Source organism: Vitis riparia, chromosome 18 (assembly GCF_004353265.1).
Source record: "Vitis riparia cultivar Riparia Gloire de Montpellier isolate 1030 chromosome 18, EGFV_Vit.rip_1.0, whole genome shotgun sequence".
Taxonomy (NCBI): Eukaryota; Viridiplantae; Streptophyta; class Magnoliopsida; order Vitales; family Vitaceae; genus Vitis; species Vitis riparia.
In genome coordinates this window covers 12,047,652-12,072,536 of record NC_048448.1, presented here as the reverse complement: position 1 = coordinate 12,072,536, position 24,885 = coordinate 12,047,652, and the positions used below count along the sequence as shown (strand labels likewise).

General features: G+C 24.5%; 1 protein-coding gene and 1 pseudogene across 1 annotated transcript; both read left to right on the top strand.

Moving 5' to 3' along the window:
- The first annotated feature begins 17,206 nt into the window (after positions 1–17,206).
- LOC117906350 (cytochrome P450 71A1-like) lies at positions 17,207–18,907 on the top strand. The gene is made up of 2 exons (XM_034819346.1): positions 17,207–18,120; positions 18,193–18,907. The coding sequence occupies exons 1-2, from the start codon at positions 17,233–17,235 to the stop codon at positions 18,799–18,801; spliced, it is 1,497 nt and encodes a 498-aa protein (XP_034675237.1). The 5' UTR covers positions 17,207–17,232; the 3' UTR covers positions 18,802–18,907.
- Positions 18,908–18,910: 3 nt separating this feature from the next.
- Positions 18,911–24,885, top strand: part of LOC117905409 — a 9,031-nt pseudogene continuing 3,056 nt past the window's right edge.

Sequence of the window (24,885 nt, the reverse complement as noted above, 5' to 3'; positions counted from 1 at the left end):
TATTTAAAGTGTTGTATGTTACACCTTATTAAAAAAATAAAAAATAAATCTATGATTATGTAAATAAATAAACGGACAAGTAATGATAATATCAACATGATATAATAATTTAAGTTCGAAAACTTCAGTTTGAATACAATCTTGTTCCATTGAGTAAATGGACACAAATAGGATACTCACATGTTTAACCTTAACTTATATTCATACATTTTATATTGTTTCCATATCGTACTCACATATCATATAAAAAATTATCACTTATAGGTCTCTCATAAATTTCTTAAATAATATAAACTAATTTTAAAAACTAAAATATTAAATTTGTGATCCAATTAAAGTCATTAAATTCTTATTATTATCATTTTTAATCTTATAAATTATTATTGTTACCATATTTAATGAGACAAATACAAATTATTAAATCTAAGTAAACAAAATAGTAACAAAAAATTATAAATATTTTCTAAATCATCAATTTAAGCAACAAAAAAAAAAGGTTTGATCATAATATCAAAGTGCATGTTTTCGATACCTATTGAAAAGTTATCATCAATAAAATGATGTCATGTATTTTTTTTTTCGGATTTCATTGTTTACATCTTAATTCTATTTGTTTATATTCTTATATCTGGGTTGTTTTTATTTTTCAATATCAAGTGTCATTAAGGTAATTTAACATTTTTCATGAAAAAAACATTTATAATATGAAGACACTAGTAAATTCAAACGAAACATGCGTCTTCTTGGAGGAATTCCGCCTGATTGATTCGGAAGTTGAGTTCCATAATTCCCTTCAACAAACCAAGTGGCTGATTCCATAATTGAAACGAAGATTTCTTCAAATTTATTTTCAAATTATAACTCCTTTAATGTTATCTAGGCGTATAAGTTCTTTTTTTGACTTATAGGTTGAAATTATATTTTAAAAATACGATTTTTTTTTTAATTTTATTTTCTAATAAAGTTTTATTTTGAAAATACAACTTATCGATAAATATATTTTTAATTTTTTGAGCACTAAAAGAGTCAAAATGAAGACAAAGAAGTGACGAAGGGCTTATTTGAAAATTATTTTCAAGAATAACTTTTTGTTTTCAAAACAAAAAAAAATTAAAAAACATATGTGACAATTAAAAAATTATTTTTTGTTTTATGTTTTCAAAAACAGAAAATAAGTGTTTTCAGATAATATATTTAAATTGTTTTTAATTATTTTAATTTATTTTTTAGAGCTATTTTAAAAAATAATCATACAAACATTTATAATGATTAAAAATAAAACCCCTAATATAAAAATTATTTTTAAAACATATTTACAAATATTAAAAATATATTAAAAATATTTTAAGTTTTTAAATAAACTTTTACTTTATAAAGTATAAAAAACAGTTTAAAAAAATTATTCTTAAAAATTATTTTATAGAATTATTTTAAAAAATAGTTACCAAAGAAGGCCGAACAGATTTCTAGTCTTATTATAAGATTTCCAAGATTTTAGAACAATATTCAATAATCTTTAGAATTATCATATTTTATTTTTTATTTAAATTATTTTTTAACATTCCATATTTTTAAAAATATCAATGAAAACATCAGTTTAAATACGGAAATTATTTTTTAAAGATAATTTTGAAATTTAATAGAAATGGTCTCTTTGAAAAACAGATTTTAATTAAAATTTTAAAAGATATGGCAAATTTGAAAATACCTTTAAATATGTTTTAAAATTCAAAATCCGCTGATTTCTAGAAAAGTCACAGGGGTAAAATAAAAAAATAAAAATAAAAAAAAGGATTATATTAGTATACATAAATCGACTTGGGGTAATATGGTCAGTGGAGTGATATGAAAGAAATTGTTTGTATATGGGATGTTATGTGCCACCTATCTCACTTATAATTTAATATGTCTGACACGTCACGTTTTGTCTTGTATGGAAAATTTAAGCGTTTATATGTTTTAAAATTAAGGCCCTGTCTTTTGAGATCTGCTCCACATACTGAATTATTGGGTTGATGAAAATTGGTATTTCCCATGTTTTAAAAGTGTTTATATGGTAAGCACAAGGGTCATGATCATAAACAAACCGTGGGGTTTCCATGGATTTTTTTACGAGAGTAATGCAGTTTTAAAAAATAATTCTTAAATTATAATTATGAAAAAAATAATTTTAAATTTATTGTAGTTTTTATCAAATAAAAAAGAGAACGTTATTTCTTTTTAAAATTGTCTACCTATTATTATATAAAATAGATTTGAATGGAAGTTTTTCTGTCTTGCCTAGAAATGATCGAAGTAGATGATTCTTTCCGGTCATTATCAAGTCCACCTTATATGATAATTTTTTCAAAAGTTAAAAGAGGTGTATAAAGATAAAGTGGGAAAGTATGAATATCCATTGAGTCAAAAAACACATCAATTTTATTACACTTTGAATTTTGGTTAATTTTTATTATTATTAAAATTGATTATTTGAAGTGTTGTATTTTGTTTAAATACATGAACCTTATTAAATAAATAAATAAATCTATAACTATGTCAATAAATTCATCATATAGGAGTCCAATCATAATAATATCAACATGATATCGTAATTTAAGGTTGAAAATTTCAATTTGAAAATAATACCACTAATAAACGTTTAACTCAATGAATGAGAAATAATAGTATTAACATGATATAATAATCTAAAGTTGAAGACTTCGATTTGAATACCATCATTATCCATTGAGTAAATGGACGCGAATACGATATTCTCATAATTAACCTCAAGTTATATTTATAAAATTTATATTGTTTTCAAGTCTTACTCTTAAATCATACTAGAAATGACTTATGGTAGGTCTCTAGTAATTTTCTTAAACAATATAAACTAATTTTGAAAATTAAAATATCAAATTTGTCATCCAATTAAAGCCATTAAGGTCTTATTCTTATCATTTTTAGTCTTATAAACCATTATTGTCACCATATTTAATGAGACATAAACGTGAATCATTAAATCTAAGTAAACAAAATAGCAAAGAAATATTTAAAAATAATAAAAAAAGAAAAATTATCATCAATTGGACATTGTCATGTATTTTTTTTTAGGTCTTATTTATTATACCCTAATTTTATTTGTTTCTATCCCAGTATCTTAGTTCTATTTGTTCACATCATTGTTCAAAAATCTATTTATTTTTCAATACCAAGCATTAATTTAGCATTTTTCATGAAAAAAATGCTATATTTTTAAAAAATGCAATTTTCATTAAGAGTCTTACGGAAGACAAGGCAGTGACAAAGAGATTTCTGGCCTTATCCTAAGATTTTAGAAAAATAATACAATAATTTTTTTCACTACCCACCAACCCACTAACCCACTTCTCTCACTACCTTCCACCACCCACTCTCCCATAAACGAAAAACTCATGTATAAATTTGATCATTTCCTTGATACTTTCGTACTCAAATATCTTCACGATCATTGCGAGTACGTTGACCAGCATGGTAATTACATTTTGAATTTTCTGAGCATGCACTAAGAGAGTCTTACTGTAGAGAATGCGGCGACGAAAGATTCCTGGCATTATCCTGATATTCCTAAGATTTTAGAAAAATAATATAATAATTTTAAAAATTATTATATTTTATATTTTATTTATATTATTTTTTAATATTCAATATTTTTTTTTATAATATTAATGACAATTACCCTATGACTCCTAAGCCCTATTGTTTTTTTCTCCCTCTCACTTGATTATATATTTTTTTTAAAGAAAATAAAATAAGCAATAAAATCCAAGGTGATAACTTATACTCATACATTTTATATTGTTTCCAAATCATACTCACATATCATATAAAAAATTATCACTTATAGGTCTCTCATAAATTTCTTAAATAATATAAACTAATTTTAAAAACTAAAATATTAAATTTGTGATCCAATTAAAGTCATTAAATTCTTTTTATTATCATTTTTAATCTTATAAATTATTATTGTTACCATATTTAATGAGACAAATACAAATCATTAAATCTAAGTAAACAAAATAGTAACAAAAAATTATAAATATTTTCTAAATCACCAATTTGAGCAACAAAAAAAGGTTTTATCATAATATCAAAGTGCATGTTTTCGATACTTATTGAAAAATTATCATCAATCAGATGATGTCATGTATTTTTTATCGGGTCTCATTGTTTATATCTTAATTGTATTTGTTTATATCCTTATATCTGGGTTGTTTTTATTTTTCAATATCAAGTATCATTAAGGTAATTTAACATTTTTCATGAAAAAAAAAAAATTTATAATATGGAAGACACTTTAGCATATTCAAACGAAGCATGCATCTTCTTGGAGGAATTCCAGGCCTAATAATTGAAACGTGAAGTCATCAGCAGCTGATTGATTTTGAGTTCCATAATTCCATTCAACAAACCAAGTGGCTAATTCCATAATTGAAACTAAGATTTCTTCAAATTTATTTTCAAATTATAACTCCTTTGATGTCATCTAGGCGTATAATTTCTTTTTTTTTTTTTACTTAGATTGAAATTATATTTTAAAAATATGATTTTATTTTATAGTGAAGTTTTATTTTGAAAATACGGCTTGTCGACTTGCATTTGAAATTAATAAAAAATCGATAAATATATTTTTAATTTTATGAGCAGAGAGTCAAAATGAAGACAAGGAAGTGACGAAAGGTCTATTTGAAAATTGTTTTCGAAAATAGCTTTTTGTTTTCAAAATAAAAAAAATTAAAAAAATAAGTGTAACAATTAAAAAACTATTTTTTGTTTTATGTTTTCAAAAATAGAAAATAGGTGTTTTCAGATAACATATTTTAGTTGTTTTCAGTTATTTTAATTTATTTTTTAAAGCTATTTAAAAAAATAATTATAAAAAGGAATGATTAAAAATAAAACTCCTAATATAAAATTATTTTTAAAACATATTTATAACTATTAAAAATATATTAAAAATATTTTAAATTTTTAAACAGTCTATAAAATATAGAAAAAACAGTTTTAAAAAATTATTCTTAAAAATTATTTTTTTAGAATCGTTTTAAAAATTAGTTGCCAAAGAAGGTTGAACAGATTTCTAGTCTTATCCTAAGATTTCCAAAATTTTAGAACAATATTCAATAATTTTTATAATTATTATATTTTATATTTTATTTAAATTATTTTTTAACATTCCATATTTTTTAAAATATCAATGAAAACATCAGTTTAAATACGGAAATTATTTTTTAAAGATAATTTTGAAATTTAATAGAAATGGTCTCTTTGAAAAACAGATTTTAATTAAATTTTTAAAAGATATGGTAAATTTGAAAATACCTTTAAATATGTTTTAAAATTCAAAATCCGCTGATTTCTAGAAAAGTCACAGGGGTAAAATAAAAAAATAAAAATAAAAAAAAGGATTATATTAGTATACATAAATCGACTTGGGGTAATATGGTCAGTGGAGTGATATGAAAGAAATTGTTTGTATATGGGATGTTATGTGCCACCTATCTCACTTATAATTTAATAAGTCTGACACGTCACGTTTTGTCTTGTATGGAAAATTTAAGCGTTTATATGTTTTAAAATTAAGGCCCTGTCTTTTGAGATCTGCTCCACATACTGAATTATTGGGTTGATGAAAATTGGTATTTCCCATGTTTTAAAAGCGTTTATATGGTACGTACAAGGGTCATGATCATAAACAAACCGTGGGGTTTCCATGGATTTTTTAACGAGAGTAATGCAATTTTAAAAAATAATTCTTAAATTACCATTGTGAAAAAAATAATTTCAAATTTATTATAGTTTTTACCAAATAAAAAAGAGAATGTTATTTTCTTTTAAAATTGTCTACCTATTATTATTATATAAAATGGATTTAGATGGAAGTTTTTCTGTCTTGTCTAAAAATGATCGAAGTAGATGACTCTTTCCGGTCATTATCACCTCAAGTCCATCTTATATGATCATTTTTCCCAAAGGTTAAGAGGTATGAATATCCATTGAGTAAAAAAATACATCAATTTTATTACACTTTGAATTTTGGTTAATTTTTATTATTATTAAAATTGATTATTTGAAGTGTTGTATTTTGTTTAAATACATGAACCTTATTAAATAAATAAATAAATTTATAACCATGTCATTAAATTCATCATATAGGAGTCCAATCATAATAATATTAACATGATATCATAATTTAAGGTTGAAAATTTCAATTTGAAAATAATACCACCAATAAACATTTAACTCAATGAATGGGAAATAATAGTATTAACATGATATAATAATCTAAAGTTGAAGACTTCGATTTGAATACCATCATTATCCATTGAGTAAATGGATGCGAATACGATATTCTCCTAATTAACCTCAAGTTATATTCATAAAATTTATATTGTTTTCAAGTCTTACTCTTAAATCATACTAGAAATGACCTATGGTAGGTCTCTAGTAATTTTTTTAAACAATATAAACTAATTATGAAAATTAAAATATCAAATTTGTGATCCAATTAAAGTCATTAAAGTCTTATTCTTATCATTTTTAGTCTTATAAACCATTATTGTCACCATATTTAATGAGACATAAACGTGAATCATTAAATCTAAGTAAACAAAATAGTAAAGAAATATTTAAATAATAAAAAAAGAAAAATTATCATCAATCGAACAGTGTCATGTATATTTTTTTAGGTCTTATTTATTATACCCTAATTTTATTTGTTTCTATCTCAGTATCTTAGTTCTATTTGTTCACATCATTGTTCAAAAATCTATTTATTTTTCAATACCAAGCATTAATTTAGTATTTTTCATGAAAAAAATGCTATGTTTTTAAAAAATGCATTTTTCATTAAGAGAGTCTTACTGAAGACAAGGCAGTGACAAAGAGATTTCTGGCCTTATCCTAAGATTTTAGAAAAATAATACAATAATTTTTCTCACTACCCACCAACCCACTTCCCCACTTCTCTCACTACCTTCCACCACCCACTCTCCCATAAAGGAAAAAACTCATGTATAAATTTGATCATTTCCTTGATACTTTCGTACTCAAATATCTTCACGATCATTGCGAGTACGTTGACCAACATGATAATTACATTTTGAATTTTCTGAGCATGCACTAAGAGAGTCTTACTGTAGAGAATGTGGCGACGAAAGATTCCTGGCATTATCCTAATATTCCTAAGATTTTAGAAAAATAATACAATAATTTTAAGGGAGAATTACCTTTAAGGGTAGGCTGGGAAAAAATATGATTAATGAGGGTGGGTAAATTTGATAATTATTGTAAAGGGTAGGGTAAAATTATGATAATTCCTCCAAAGGCCTTATTTTGTTTAAATGCCAATAATACCCTTAATAAGTGAAAAGCAACAGCAAAGTGAAAAGTAACAGAAAATAAAAAAGAGTTTCTTTAACCTACTTAGAGCTTGTCGGTGTTGTAGAAGAAAAAAGGGAAAGGAAAAAGGTCCAACACTTCAGGTCATTATCTGCAATTGTTTATACAAAACTTGTTTTTTTTTTTTTTATGTGAATCTAGCAAGAAATCCATTAAAGGTCAGTTTTTTTTTTTTTTAAATACAAAAAAAAACCGTCAGTTTATGGAAAAATAAATAAATAATTTAAAAATCGGATTGAACGAAGGAAAAGTTAATAATTTTAACAATGTAGATGTAAGATATTAGATCTGAAATATTGAAGGAGGTTTTGAGAAAGAAATTACATTTTTTGTATAAAATGTTATTTAAATTTATTATTTTGAATTTTTTTATATTATTTTGGTCATATTGAAGATGTGTTTTTATTTTTAATTTATTTTTCGGGTTGTTTAATATGATTATTATTGATTTCTATTGAAAATGTTTGCACTTTAGTTTTGTTGTTGAGACTTGTTTGACATGGCAGGAAAAAAATTTCTCAGTTGTTTCTTGGTTGTTTAGAACCACTTTATTTGGGTATTTATGAACATGTTTGAATTTTCGTTGAAAACTCAAAATTGTAATCAATTGAGACATATTTTGTATAATAAAGAACAATATTTGTTGTATATTAGACATATATATGCCAAAAAAACCCACAACTGCCCAGTTTCATAAGAAATTTGAAATTTTAAAAATTTTATCTTATCGTAATGTATCTTAATGTTATTGTATTTATATTGTAATTGTAGTGTATTTTTATTGTACATTTATATTTTTATATAAAAAAACCCACAATTGCCCGGTTTCATACAAAATTTGAAAATTTGAAAATTTTAGTTATCATAATGTATTGTAATGTTATTGTATTTATATTATAATTGTATTGTATTTTTATTGTACATTTATATTTTTATATAAAAAATTAATTTTATAGATTTTTTTTATACATTTGGATTACCATCAACAACTTCATGTATTGAAATTACAATAATGTATTTTTGTTGTCTTTTTATAATTTTGGCTTGCAATAATGCTTTATGATAGGAATACAACATGATAACCTAGAAACGTTAGTTTAGTAAAAAACGAATTCCATATTTTGTCATTTTGGAATTCCATATTTTGTCATTTTGGTATATTGTAATGTATCGTAATATTAATATTTTTTTATTATAACTATATTGCATTTGTATTGTACTTATATTTTATAATTATCAGGAAAGAAGATGTACTTCTCAATTGGTAAATGAATTTGAGAAATTCAGGGTAAATTGGTCTAATAAAAATATGAGGTCTTTATAAGAATTATCAAATCTACCCACCTTTTTTAGTAATTTGTTTTCCCAGCCTACCCTTAAGGGTAATTCTCCCTAATTTTAAAAATTATTATATTTTATATTTTATTTATATTATTTTTTAATATTCAATATTTTTTTTATAATATTAATGACAATTACCCTATGACTCCTAAGCCCTATTGTTTTTTTCTCCCTCTCACTTGATTATATATATATTTTTTAAAGAAAATAAAATAAGCAATAAAATCCAAGGTGATAACTTATACTCATACATTTTATATTGTTTCCAAATCGTACTCACATATCATATAAAAAATTATCACTTATAGGTCTCTCATAAATTTCTTAAATAATATAAACTAATTTTAAAAACTAAAATATTAAATTTGTGATCCAATTAAAGTCATTAAATTCTTATTATTATCATTTTTAATCTTATAAATTATTATTGTTACCATATTTAATGAGACAAATACAAATCATTAAATCTAAGTAAACAAAATAGTAATAAAAAATTATAAATATTTTTTAAATCACCAATTTGAGCAACAAAAAAAGGTTTGATCATAATATCAAAATGCATGTTTTCGATTCCTATTGAAAAGTTATCATCAATTAGATGATGTCATGTATTTTTTCTCGGGTCTCATTGTTTACATATTAATTCTATTTGTTTATATCCTTATATATGGGTTGTTTTTATTTGTCAATATCAAGTATCATTAAGGTAATTTAGCATTTTTCATGAAAAAAACATTTATAATATGGAAGACACTAGTATATTCAAACGAAGCATGCGTCTTCTTGGAGGAATTCCAAGCCTAATAATTGAAACGTGAAGTCATCAGCCGCCTGATTGATTCAGAAGTTGAGTTCCATAATTCCCTTCAACAAACCAAGTGGCTGATTCCATAATTGAAACGAAGATTTCTTCAAATTTATTTTCAAATTATAACTCCTTTAATGTCATCTAGGCGTATAATTTCTTTTTTTGACTTATAGGTTGAAATTATATTTTAAAAATATGATTTTTTTTTAATTTTATTTTCTAATAAAGTTTTATTTTGAAAATACAGCTTATCGATAACTATATTTTTAATTTTTTAAGCATTAAGAGAGTCAAAATGAAGACAAGGAAGTGACGAAGGGTTTATTTGAAAATTATTTTCAAGAATAACTTTTTGTTTTTAAAACAAAAAAAAAAAAAATTAAAAACATGTGTGGCAATTTAAAAACTATTTTTTGTTTTATATTTTCAAAAATAGAAAATAGGTGTTTTTGGATAACATATTTAAGTTGTTTTTAGTTATTTTAATTTATTTTTTAGAGTTATTTTAAAAAATAATCATACAAACATTTATAATGATTAAAAATAAAACCCCTAATATAAAAATTAATTTTAAAACATATTTATAAATATTAAAAATATTTTAATTTTTCAAACAAACTTTTGTTTTATAAAATATAAAAATCAGTTTTAAAAAATTATTCTTAAAAATTATTTTTTAAAAATTATTTTAAAAAATAGTTACCAAAGAAGGCTAAACAGATTTCTAGTCTTATACTCTTATCCTAAGATTTCCAATATTTTAGAACAATATTCAATAATCTTTAGAATTATCATATTTCATATTTTATTTAAATTATTTTTTAACATTCCATATATTTTAAAATATCAATGAAAACATCAGTTTAAATACGGAAATTATTTTTTAAAGATAATTTTGAAATTTAATAGAAATGCTCTCTTTGAAAAACAGATTTTAATTAAATTTTTAAAAGATATGGTAAATTTGAAAATACCTTTAAATATGTGTTAATATTGAAAATCCGCTGATTTCTAGAAAAGTCACAGGGGTAAAAAAAAAAAAAAAAAACAAAGGATTATATTAGTATACATAAATCGACTTGGGGTAATATGGTCAGTGGAGTGATATGAAAGAAATTGTTTGTATATGGGATGTGATGTGCCACCTATCTCACTTATAATTTAATATGTCTGACACATCACGTTTTGTCTTGTATGGAAAATTTAAGCGTTTATATGTTTTAAAATTAAGGCCCTGTCTTTTGAGATCAGCTCCGCATACTGAATTATTGGGTTGATGAAAATTGGTATTTCCCATGTTTTAAAAGCGTTTATATGGGTCATGATCATAAACAAACCGTGGGGTTTCCATGGATTTTTTTACGAGAGTAATGCAGTTTTAAAAAATAATTCTTCAATTACCGTTATGAAAAAAATAATTTCAAATGTACTGTAGTTTTTACCATATAAAAAAGAGAACGTTATTTCCTTTTAAAATTGTCTACGATTTATATACCAAAGAAATAGTCTTTTGAAGATATAATTTTTAAAAATCATATTTTAAAAAATTTGCACACTAAAATAGTCTCTTGAAGAGATCAATTTCTTAAAAAAGAAAAAAAAAATCATCTCCAATTATTTTTTAAATAAGAAAATTTTCTTAAAAAAAGAAAAAAAAGTTGGGAGAAATTGTCTCTTCGAGATATGATTTTCTCCTTTAAAAGCAAAAATTGTTTAATATATAAAAAAATTATGACTATTGATATATTTATCAATAATAATATTTATAAAAATATAAATTATGTTTAATATTTAGATATTGATTTAAAAAATATTTTCTTCTTAATCTTCAATTTTTTATTTAAATTAATTCAATTAATTATAACTAATAAAATTATTTTACTTTGATATTGTTTTTTATTTATAAGATAAATAATATTTATCCATTTTTTTTTTGTTTCTTTTGCTTTGTAATTAAAAATTTATTATCAATTTTATGTGAAAAATGCGTTTATAAAAAACAAATTTGTTATTAATTTATCAAATAATTATTTACAAAATAAATAATTTTGTTTTATTTTAATTTTAAAGTAATTTTATTATTTAAAATTAAAAATTAAAAATATTAATCTTTAATTTAAAATTTAACTATAAAATGAATAAAATATAGAAAAATAAATTAATTTATTATTCAATAAATTAATTTTCAATAAAATTTTCAGCATTAAGAGATATAATTTTTTAAGTATTAATCAATTTTAAAAGAAATAATAATCATTTGTATATTAAAATATTTTATTTAGTAATTATAAATGATAAGCAACTAAAGTAATTTGAAAATATAATAAAATATTTCTTTTAAAATAATTTAATACACTTAGAATTAGACATGATTAACTATTTTTTATTAAGAAAAATCGAGGAAATATTTTGTTATATCAAATTTTTTATTTGTTTTCAAGTTTTAATGTTATAGGTTTCAAGAAAATCGATCAAATAAAAAAGAATAAATAAAAATTAAGAAATCATTTTTTCAAAAGCTATATATCCAAATAAAAGCCTGAAAATTCAAATACACAATATCATAAATATAAACACCAAGTCAATCCTTAATATAAAATATTTTTAATATTAAAGAATCTAAGTCACCTACTATCGTGATTATAAGAAAACCAATAATATTGTTCATGTAAATACTAAAACCAACAAATATCCCAACAATTAATAAAGTATCAACCATGATAAAAAAAAAAATCAATTATTATCATGAGTTCAAAAAACTAATAATGTTGTTCATATGAACCATCAACAAAGAAATAATCAAAAAAATCTATATCTAAATATTAAACATAATTTATATTTTTATAAATATTAAATTTAGTAAATAAAATTAATTAATTTTATAATATATATTTATAATAATTATATTATTAAAAAATATATCATTAATTAAAAAAATTGTAGGGAATAGAAAATTAGATTTTTTTTTTGGGAGAAAATCGTTTATTGAAGAGATGATTTCTCCCAAACATGGAGGAAATCGTTTCTTCAAGAGCCAACTTCTCCCAATCGTCTCTTGAAGAGACGATTTTAGTATGTAAATTTAAAAAAAAATGAATTTTAGAAATCGTATATTCAAAAGACGATTTTTTTGATATATAAATCGTTTTTCAAAGAATGAGTTTTGTACTATTTCGACACCTATGCATTTGTTACCCCAATATAGGTATCTACTTGATTGACTTATGCTAGAGTAGATGATAAATGCATCATTTTGAATATTTTTTTTAAACAATTTGTAATCAAAATATTATTAAATAATGTGAGTCATATTTAAAATTTAATTCCAGATTATATGGGAGCCCTATACTGATGATCTCATCTTTGGCTCCTAGATTATTATATTATTGCCTTTGACTTGTGGTTGACTATTTCACCTCTTATTTGTTTCCACATAGTGGAGTGGTATAGACCTGATCGTGTTTTGAAGCAATTTAGGCTATTACAACATATTCTCGAGCAGTGCGATATAGAGTTAAGATTACATAAATATGATTTGAGGGGTTGACATATTTAGATTGGATGAGTATTCATCACCACTATATTCAAAGGTGGGAGGCTATGTAAGATCATCTTGCTAGAGCTGAGGCAACGTCTACTTCTTATGGGTATAACCACCCATATATGGTGTGATATCGTTCTATCACTCGTCTTTTTCTTACTCCACTTGGATCTTCATGGGAGATAGTGGTAATTACAATGTATTTTTTTTATTTATTATTCTATTTTCTTCTAATTAGAAAAACATCTAACTTTTTATTCTTAATTCTTATAGAATCATAGTTTGCAATAGATACATTTGTGGATTGGTCCAACTACTTTGAATATAGGTCATCATGATGAAATTCATCAATTATGTGCAACCACTTTAGAGGTTATACATGAGGCTGATAGGTTGCTTATTCCCCCCAATGTCGTTGATACATAGAGACAATCATCGGATGAGGAGGTAATGATGAGAGATGGTGGGGTATGAACTAAAGGTGGTGGGGTTTGGACTAGAGGTGGAGGTGTAGGAACTAGATGTGGAAGTGTACGAACACCTGGATGCCATATTTCTAATGATCCACACTTCCCTATCGATGATGCATCACTAGATTTTCCATTATCATGGCCTCTACAACATACTGCCTTCACTTTTTCTACACCATTTGACTAGTCACTACCTTATTCATCAGTTTCATCCATTGATGAGAGGGTGATACAGGAAGATGTTGGGACATCATTCATCGAAGAGCTATTGCATTCTTATATTGATGAGCCTTTTTTTCATATACTTATGTCGTCTGGTATTGAGGTGTCATTTACTCCACCTACAATACCACTCATTGCTTTGTCACCACAATCATTAGGACATCCGTTTAGAGATGATGTGGCGACACAAATGCAATTCTTTCCTACACCACTTGTTGAACAACAGGGAGATGACCAAGTTCAAGATCAAAGTTGTGGACGAGGAAGAGGCCGAGGCCGAGGACGAGGAAATGGAGCAACATTAGATGGTCCCTTAGATCAATCAGAGTCGAAAAGATGTCACCAACACCCACAAAGAAGAAGGAAGTCTCCTTCATGTGGCACACATTGATGACTCTTATATATTTTATTGAACATAAATTGATGATACATATTGCTCTTTTGTTGCTTGTTGGTTTATTTGTATTGGTGATGCATGCTAACTTTTATTAGTTGTTAGTTTATTAGTGACGTATGTTAATTTATCGTCTGCTAATATTGAAATTGTCAGATAGTAATGTTGAATTTTAATATTTTAGCTTTGTTGGTATTCATCGTTATTATTTTGTTAGTTGTAGGATATTTGTTGGTTTATTAGTTTATATATATGGACAAGGTATTATTTTTTTTATTCATAATAGTAGTTGATCTTTGATCATTTAGTATTTGAATACGTTTGATTGTTTAGAGATTGAACATATTAATACAAGTTATTAGTTGATATATATATATATATATTTCTCTTTGTTGCTGGTTTATATGAACAAGGTTATTGATTTTTTGCATTCACGATAATAATTGATTTTGTATTTTGTTTATCATGGTTGATATTTTATTAATTGTTGGACTATTTGTTGGTTTTTTAGCATTTACATGAACAATGTTATTGATTTTTTTTTTTTAATTTCTAAAATTTTTAATTTTATAATCATGATATTTTTTTTTATATTTTATTCATTTTACAGTGAAATTTGAAATTAAAGATTGATATTTTTAATTTTAAAATTTATATAATAAAATTAATTTTAAAATTAAAAAAAAATAAAATTATTTATTTTGTAAATAATTATTTAATAAATTAATAACAAATTTGTTTTTTATAAAATCATTGTTTACATAAAAAATAGATAAATATTATTTATCTTATAAATAAAAAACAATATCAAACTAAATTAATTTTATTAGTTGTAATTAATTGAATTAATTTAAAGAAAAAAAATTGAAGATTAAGAATAATTAAAATTATTTAATTTATTTTTTTTAAATATTTTATTCATTTTACAGTGAAATTTTAACTTAAAGATTAATATTTTTAATCTTAAAATTTATATAATAAAATTAATTTAAAAATTAAAACAAAACAAAATTATTTATTTTGTAAATAATTATTTAATAAATTAATAAAAAATTTGTTTTTTTAAACTCATTTTTCACATAAAATTGATAGTAGTTCTTTTTATTTATTTTATTTTTTATTTTTTAAATTCCAAAGTGAAAGAAAAAAAATAATAGATAAATATTATTTATCTTATATTAAATTTAGTATATTATTTATAAATAAAATTTAGTAAATAAAATTAATTAATTTTATAATATATATATATATATATATATATATATTTATAATAATTGTATTATAGTATAAGTATAATAGGGAATGGAAAAATGGATTTTTGAAGTTTATTTTTATTTTTCTGAAAATTGTCTCTTGAAGTTTCTCATGTTTTTGTTTTTTTGTTTTTTGCTTTTTTTTTAAAATAAATTAATAACAATTTTTTAAACTCAATTTTCACATAAAATTGATAATAGTTTTTTTATTTTTAAATTCCAAAGTGAAAGAAAAAAAAATATAAATATTATTTATCTTATATTAAATTTAGTATATTATTTATATATTAAATTTAGTAAATAAAATTAATTAATTTTATAATATATATTTATAATAATTGTATTATTGTATGAGAATAATAGGGAATGGAAAACTGGATTTTTGAAGTTTTTGTTTTTGTTTTAGTGAGAATTTCTCACTTGTTATTTTTTTTTCTTTGTTGTGTGGAAATTGTCTCTTAAAGATTAATCTTAAAATTTATATAATAAAATTAATTTAAAAATTAAAACAAAATGATTTTTTTAATAATTTTTTTTAAAAATTCATAAATCATCATTTGAAAAGAGATTTTTTACCTATAATTTATTTTCTTTTTCCTATTTGGACAAAACTACAATAGATTTAAAATTACTTTTCCTACTACGATAATTTAGTAATTATTTTTTAAAACTATCGTACTCTTATAAAAAATTGAGAGGAGCATGCAAAAATACAAATGCTTGCATCCTAGAGTTTAAGTCCAAAATAATCCATTGGTAGAAAAAAATGGTAAGAATAGTACCCATCTCAAAATATTTGTCAAACTAATCTTTTTGCATCTATGTAAGCATCCACATAGATTTTTTTTCTAAATGTATAAAACCACCGTTAATGACTATGATTTTAAAAGTTTCATAAGTATCCTTAAAACCACAGTCACAAACTGTGGTTTTACAATTTTCTTAGAACCACAGTTAATAACTGTGGTTTCAAAATTATTTTTAGTTTATCTATGTTTTAATGGTATTATAATTTTAATATTATTTTTAAAATATTTTTTTATCATAATAACCATAAAACCACCGTTATTAAGGAATAACCTAAAATCATAATCATTGACATTAATTTTTATATGAAAATATAAAATTTTAAAATAATATAAATAATTTATTTAATTATTTTAAAATTTAAAAATAATATGAAAAAATAATTTTCTTTAATTAAATAAATTATTTATATTATTTTAAAATTTTATATTTTCATATAAAAATTAATGTCAATGATTATGATTTTAGGTTATTCCTTAATAACGGTGGTTTTATTATTATTATGATAAAAAAAATATTTTAAAAATAATATTAAAATCATAATACCATTAAAACATGGATGAACTAAAAATAATTTTGAAACCATAGTTACTAACTGTGGAAAATTATAAAACCACAGTCACATATTGTAGTTTTGAGGATATTTATAAAACTTTTAAAACTACAGTTACCAACGGTGGTTTTATACACTTAAAAAAAAAATATATATTGATATTTATGTGGATAAAACATATTAATTTGACAAATATTTTGAGATGAATACTATTCTTATCGGTTTTTTCTACCAATGGATTATTTTGGACTTAAACTCTCCATCCTGGGTAGCTTTCTTTGATGATAGAGAAATATGTAAATATTAAAATTAGATAAGATTGGTACGATACGACAAGAATCCAATCTATATATAGGATTCATCTTTTGCCCATTCCTTACATAGCAGTATAGCACTAACTCATAGCAGCGAAGATCTTCACACCATGACAGTGTTGCTTTTTGTCATTCTAGCTTTTCCTCTCTTGCTCTTGTTTCTTCATCGAAAACACAGGAAAAATGGAGGACTACTCCACCTTCCACCGGGTCCTCCTGGGCTTCCCGTCATTGGGAACCTGCACCAGATGGATAACTCAGCCCCTCATCGCTACTTATGGCAACTCTCTAAACAATACGGACCCCTCATGTCCTTGCGCCTCGGCTTCATCCCCACCATAGTGGTTTCTTCCGCCAGAATAGCAAAGGAGGTCATGAAAACACATGATCTTAAATTTGCTAGTAGGCCTTCCTTGATTGGCCCTCGAAGGCTATCTTACAACTGCCTAGATTTGGCCTTTTCACCATACAACGATTATTGGAGAGAAATGAGAAAGATTTGTGTTCTTCATCTCTTCACCTTGAAAAGGGTTCAATCCTATACTCCTATTCGGGAATATGAGGTTTCCCAAATGATTGAAAAAATCTCCAAGTTGTCATCTGCTTCCAAACTTATCAACTTGAGCGAGACAGTGATGTTTCTCACAATCACCATAATCTGTAGGGTTTCTTTCGGCAAGAGGTACGAGGATGAAGGATGTGAAACAAGTAGATTTCATGGACTTCTAAATGATGCTCAGGCTATGTTGGGAAGCTTCTTTTTCTCGGATCATTTTCCTTTGATGGGTTGGCTCGATAAACTCACCGGCCTGACTGCTCGGCTCGAGAAAACTCTCAGGGATATGGATTTGTTCTACCAGGAAATTATCGAAGATCATCTGAAACCAGACAGAAAAAAACAAGAACAAGAGGACATCACTGACGTCTTAATTGAACTGCAGAAGGACAACTCGTTTGCCATTGATATCACTTGGGATCACATTAAAGGAGTGCTCATGGTAATCAATCAATCTTTCACTAACTTGAATATTATTAATCTTTTTTAACTTGAATATTAATTTTCTTTGCAGAACATATTTGTAGGAGGAACAGATGCAGGCACAGCCACCGTGATTTGGGCGATGACAGCATTAATGAAGAATCCCAGAGTGATGAAGAAAGCCCAAGAAGAAGTGAGAAATACATTTGGAAAGAAGGGATTTATAGGGGAAGATGATGTTGAGAAGCTCCCTTATCTCAAGGCAGTAGTGAAGGAGACGATGAGGCTGCTTCCTGCAGCTCCATTGCTACTTCCAAGAGAAACACTTCAGAAGTGCAGTATAGATGGGTATGAGATACCACCCAAAACCCTAGTATTTGTGAATGCGTGGGCCATTGGAAGAGATCCGGAGGCCTGGGAAAACCCAGAAGAGTTCATACCGGAGAGATTCTTGGGTTCTTCCGTGGACTTCAGAGGACAAAATTATAAGCTGATACCATTCGGAGGAGGCCGAAGAGTTTGCCCAGCAATACATATCGGAGCTGTGACAGTGGAGCTCACACTAGCTAATCTTCTTTACTCATTTGACTGGGAAATGCCTGCTGGAATGAACAAGGAAGACATTGACTTTGATGTCATACCTGGTCTTACAATGCACAAGAAGAATGCTCTTTGCCTTATGGCTAAGAAATATAATTAATGGACATCTAGTGTATGTTCCTGTAAAAGTTATCTGAGAATAATGTACTCTTAATCCTGCGCTTTTCTTATTTGGATCGAATAATATGACCTAATATTTTATGGTATTGATGACGGTACTCAATTTTATATAATGTTAATTGCACCATTTTCATATTGAAATTCAGACGATGAAGGCTATCATAGTGACATCTCCTTGGTTATTAGACCATGGGCTCAGTCCATTTCTCCTCTACTTCCAAGAGAAGTTGAAAATGCTTAAGAACAAAGTGGCAGAAAATATCAAACCTCAAAAGAAAGATCCAGACTCAAATTATTTACATTTTTCATTCATAGTTTGTGGTCCAGCAGGATCGATCATTTAAAACAAAAGGAAATATATCATCCATGCCATTCTTGGAAGTATCCTTTACAAATAACTTATACATCTCAAGTTATTATTTTTTTATAGCCCTTAATCTAAAAAATAAAAAAAATCTCATGGTTTTCACTTTGAAATCAATTATACCTTTTTTTTTCCCCCTATTTGTCTTTTATTTTTTAAAATTATTATTTTACTATAGATAATATAATTTTAACTCCCTCCTTTTATTAAAGCAATTTGATTTTTATATATATGTTGCTTCCCGACGACTCTTAAATAGGCTGTTTAAGAAAGACTATATTGTATAAGAGACGCACCTTTTTATATTTTTATAAGAACCACCACTAGGGGTAGAGAATATCTAGTCTAAGCACCTTTATGCTATAAGAGGGAAAGTGCTCCATACGAGTATAGATGTATTATATTAGTTCTTTTTTGACTTCTTGGTTGAAATTATATTTTAAAAATACTATTTTTTATTTTAAAAAATTGATAAATATATTTTAAATTTTCTGAGCACTAAGAGAGTCAAAACGACAAGGCACTTACTAAGGGTCTATTTGAATATTATTTTTGAGATAGTTTTTTTCATTTTTAAAACAAAAAAATTGAAAAACACGTGTGATAATTAAAAAAATTATTTTTTGTTTTTTGTTCTAAAAAAATAAAAAATAAGTATTTTTAAGATAATATATTTTAGTTGTTTTAATTTATTTTTCTAGAACTATTTAAAAAAATAATTATACAAATATATATAATGATTAAAAATAAAACTCCTAATATAAAAATTATTTTAAAAACATATTTACAAATATGAAAAAAAGATTACAAATATTTTAAATTTTTAAATAGACTTTTATTCTATAAAACATCAAAAAATAGATTTAAAAAATTATTTTTAAAAACTATTTTTTAGAATTGTTTTAAAAATAGTTACCAAATAAAACTGAACAAATTTCTATTCTTATCCTAAGATTTCTAAGATTTTAGAATAATATTTAATAATCTTTAGAATTATTATTATATATATTATATTATATTTTTTAACATTCCATATATTTTAAAATATCAATGAAAACATCAGTTTAAATACGGAAATTATTTTTTTTTAAGATAATTTTGAAATTTAATAGAAATAGTCTCTTTGAAAAACAGGTTTTAATTAAAATTTTAAAAGATATGGTAAATTTGAAAATACGTTTAAATATGTCATAAAATTCAAAATCCGCTGATTTCTAGAAAAGTCACAGGGTCCAAAAAAAAAGAGGATTATGTTAGTATACATAAAATAAAATAGTTGAAATCGAGTTGGGGTAATATGGCCAGAAGAGTGATATGAAAGAAATCGTTTGTATATGGGATGTCATTTATGAGTTTGTTTGTTACTCTGACATCTGATGCAGCCTATCACTTATAATTTAATGTCTGACCCGTCACGTTTTGTCTTGTATGGAAAATTTAAGTGTTTAGAAGGGGAGAAGTGTGTTTCGAGGTGAGATGCGCCGAGACTTAAAGTATAAAAATTAAGTATAAAAATTAAGTTGAAAGATATTATTTTTTGTTAATTTCTAAAATACCCTTATTCTTACATAAGTATATAATGAGTTTAAATTTCAATTTTTTGTTTTTGTTTTTTTTTCCTTTTCTATTTCCTATTAAGTATTACTCATTTTTAACTTTTTTTTTTTTCTTTTTCTTCTAATCTATATTTCTATTTTATGTCAAATAAAAAGCAATAATATTTTTTATTTTGATTTTTAAAGATATTAAATCTTTTTACTCTTATTATAAGTAAAGATAAAATTTTTGTATTTATCTTTTAGTTTAATTTTCATTACCCTTCATTTATATTTTTATCTTATTTTTAATTATTTTTTATATTTTCCACATTAACCATATTTTAAAAAAATTTAAAAATTCACTCTTATTATTATTATTATTATTATATATATATCCTTTTAGCTTTTTAATTTTTAATGTTTTTATTTTAAAATTTTTAAAAAGATAAATTTATTGAAAAAATAACTAAGATATGAAGTTCTAATATTATATTAATAATTTTTCTTATCTAGATAAACTAAAAGTATTTTGACTCATAATAAGAAAATTGTTCATACAATTTTTTAGTGAAACTTTAGAAATTAAATTTCAAATAAAATATGTTATATAAAATTTTATCTAAAAATTATTGAAAGTGGTATTTAATTTTTTTATTGACTTTCAAACTTATTTAATTTTTTAATTGAAAGGTAATAGAATATGTTTACAAAAAAGAAAATAGTTTTTTATTTTTTAAATAAATGAGTATAAATATATTAAAAGAATTAAAGATAATCTTAGTAAAAAATTTGATAAATATGATTATAATTTTAAATATAGATTCATTTGGATAAAATTTCACAAAAAAAAAAATAGTGGAAAGAAAGAACATTGCTAAAAGTACAAAAACAAAATATGTAATTACAAATTTTTGATGATGAAATTTAAAAAAATTCAAAACAATTCTTGAGTGAGGAAAAATCCTTGAGTGGAAAAAAAGGGAAAGTTTTTCAAAATCACTTGAAATTCTTAACAAAAAGTAGTCTTGTACACTCTTGTACAATTAGTAAATTTGTCTTGTACAACTAGTGTAATACCCTTATACAATAAGTCAAATTTCATAGGTCGTCTCATGAATATCTAACAATGGGTCGGTTAACCATGTTTGCATAGGTTTGGTTTTAAAAAAGAAGAAAAATTGTTGTACAATTTTGTTCTACAATAATCATAAGTGAGGTACTTATTCAAATGACCATATACAAGTTAGATAAAGTGTATAAAATGAATGTATGCTTAACCAATGTATGTAAGGAATGTCATCTATCCTCGGTTAGGGGAAATAAACAAACAAGTTTTTCAGAATCACTTAAAATTCTTCACAAATGATAGTCTTGTACACCCTTGTACAGTTAGTATATTTGTCGTGTATACTTAGTGTAAATACCTTGTACAATGACCTAAATTCCATATACCCCCTACTCAATGTGTAACCATAGGTAGGTTAACCACGTTTTCATTTGTTTGGTTCAAAAAATAGTGGAAGATGAAAAAACAAAATTTTCTTTCAAACATCATTAGTGGGATAAGTATTCAAATTGTCATGTGCGAGTTGAATAAAATGCATAAGATAAGTGTGTGATAGAGGAATGTGTACCTTGAGAGTGTGCAATCCTTAGATGACAAGACAAAAAAAAAAAAGTTGTCCAAAATTGATTGAAATATTTCACAAAGGATAGCTTTGTATACCCCTTGTATAGTTAGAACATTTGTTTTGTATAGTTAGAACATTTTTCTTGTCCTATTGAACATTTACCTTGCACAGTTAGTATAACACCCTTGTACAATGATATAAATTTCATCTTTATGCATACATTATGTGTCCACATATGATGTATGAATCATGTTTCCAATGGTTTGATTTAGAAAATGATATAAAATGTAAAAACAAAAATTTTCCCCAAATATCATTATTAGGGTAAATATTTGAATTGTCATATGTAAGTTAAATAAAATACATGAAATGAAAGAATTTGTGGTAAGAGAGCGTATAATCCTTAGATGACAAGAAAAAAAAAGTTGTTCAAAATGTACAGTTTTGTACACCCCTTGTATAATTAGTGTAATAGCCTTGTATAATGGTATAAATTTTATACTGTTAGAAAATTTAGGGTAATTCAACCTATGGTAATCACCCTAGAGGGGGGAGTAAATAGGGTGATGGTTTTTTTTTGCAAATTTAAATTATGTGAATGTAAGACAAATATATGTAAGTATATAATAAAACAATATAAAGACAATTGCATATAAAGTAAAAGAGTAGGAAAGAGAGAATGCAAACACAAAATTTTATAGTGGTTCGACGCAACCCGACCAACATCAACTCTCCTCTAACTTCAATCCTAAGCTTGAGGTTCCACTAATTTAAGGCTTCTAAACCAAACCTTCAAGTAATAAAATTGGATTATGGTTCCAATCTACCCTCTTGGACTTTTAGCTCTAAACACCTTTTACAATCATTAAGAGATACCCCACTCTTGAACAACCTCTCAAGTGATACCCCACACTTGAAAATCTTACTCTCAAAGATATACAAATAATTGATCTCACAAAATCCTAGTACAAAATCTTTAGGCTCAAATGATACAAGAAAACTAGGATTAAAAGGTACACTAATGATATGCAAGTTTTAGAACAATAGTGCACTCAAAACACTTTTCCACAGCTCAAATATATTCAAGAAAGGTTTGGGAAGGTTGAGCTGATAAATAATGAAGATTTGAAGTCTTTTCATAGAAGAAAAAAAAGTCAAACTAGCTGTTGGGGGTTCGACTGGTTGAGTTGGGCGTCGATCGGTTGACTAGCCGTTAACATTTAATGCTTAGCAGGTAACCGTTGGACCTCGACCAATTGTGGTGTGGGTTGATTGATTTCTCATTTGGTTGAACAACCATTCTGGAAGAGAGAGAAGATTTTTACACCCCTCGACCAGTTGAGTTGGCGGTCGATCGGTTACTGTTCACACCCTTGACCAGTTGAATTGGGAGTCGACCTGTTCCTAGACCGGTTAAGTTGGGGGTCGATCGATTCCTCATCTGGTTCAACCAGTTGAGTCGTTTTTGGTTCAACTAGTTGAGCCGTTTTTGGCTCAACAACCAACTTTTTCAACTTAAAACCTTTTAAACAAGTTTGAAAAACATTTGATACAAGGTTTTAGTTGAAAACATGAAATCATCCAATTTTAAAATATTTACAACAAAATAACTCTTAGATGACTTTGGTGCATAAGTAAAGAATGTAATGCATGAAAATTCTAGTGCACCAACAATCTTACAAAGAGATCTTTATGAAGGTTGGGTCTTGAAAAACACTTTTCTTTGAGGTGATTTTTTTTTTTCTTGATTTCTCATTGGCTTGATTTGTCTTTGTAATTGTCACTTTAGAAATCGTCTTGCCTAATCACACTTGAAATATAATCATTAGTTCTAAACCTTATTTTGTTATCATTAAAACTGAGATTAACCAAACATTAGTTTCACACATACATATGCATAAATTATGTCCACTATGTAAATTATGTTCCCAATAGTTTGACTTTTAAAATAATCAAAACAAATAAAACGTTATATTATTTTATTTTCAATGTAAAATTTAATTAAAAATAAAACAAGAAATTACTTAAAAACTATTATTTAAGACAAATTTATTTATTTATTTCCTTTTATTTTTGGAAATAAAGAATAAAAAATAAAAAATTTATTTAACCATAAGAAATATAAATTTATTTATTTTATTTTATTTTATTTTTGGAATTAAATAAATAATAATATAAAATTAATTTAACCATAAAAATATGTTAAAAAATAGAAATAACCCCAAATTTATTTACTTATTTCATTTTATTTATTTAAATTAGAAAATAATTTATTTTAATAGATGAAAATGTGCACAATTGATCTATTACTTTGTTAATTATGGATATATTAAAATTTTTTATTAGACAAAAAAAAGTAATAAATATATATAATTTAGTTATTTAATTATTTTTCATGTAAAAGATAGTCACACAAAAAACACATAATTGACTAAATTCCTTTGTTTAATTGTAAACATACTCTCTCTATATATATTATTAAAATAACTAATGGAAAAATAAAAATGGATAATTAATGAATGAAATTTAAT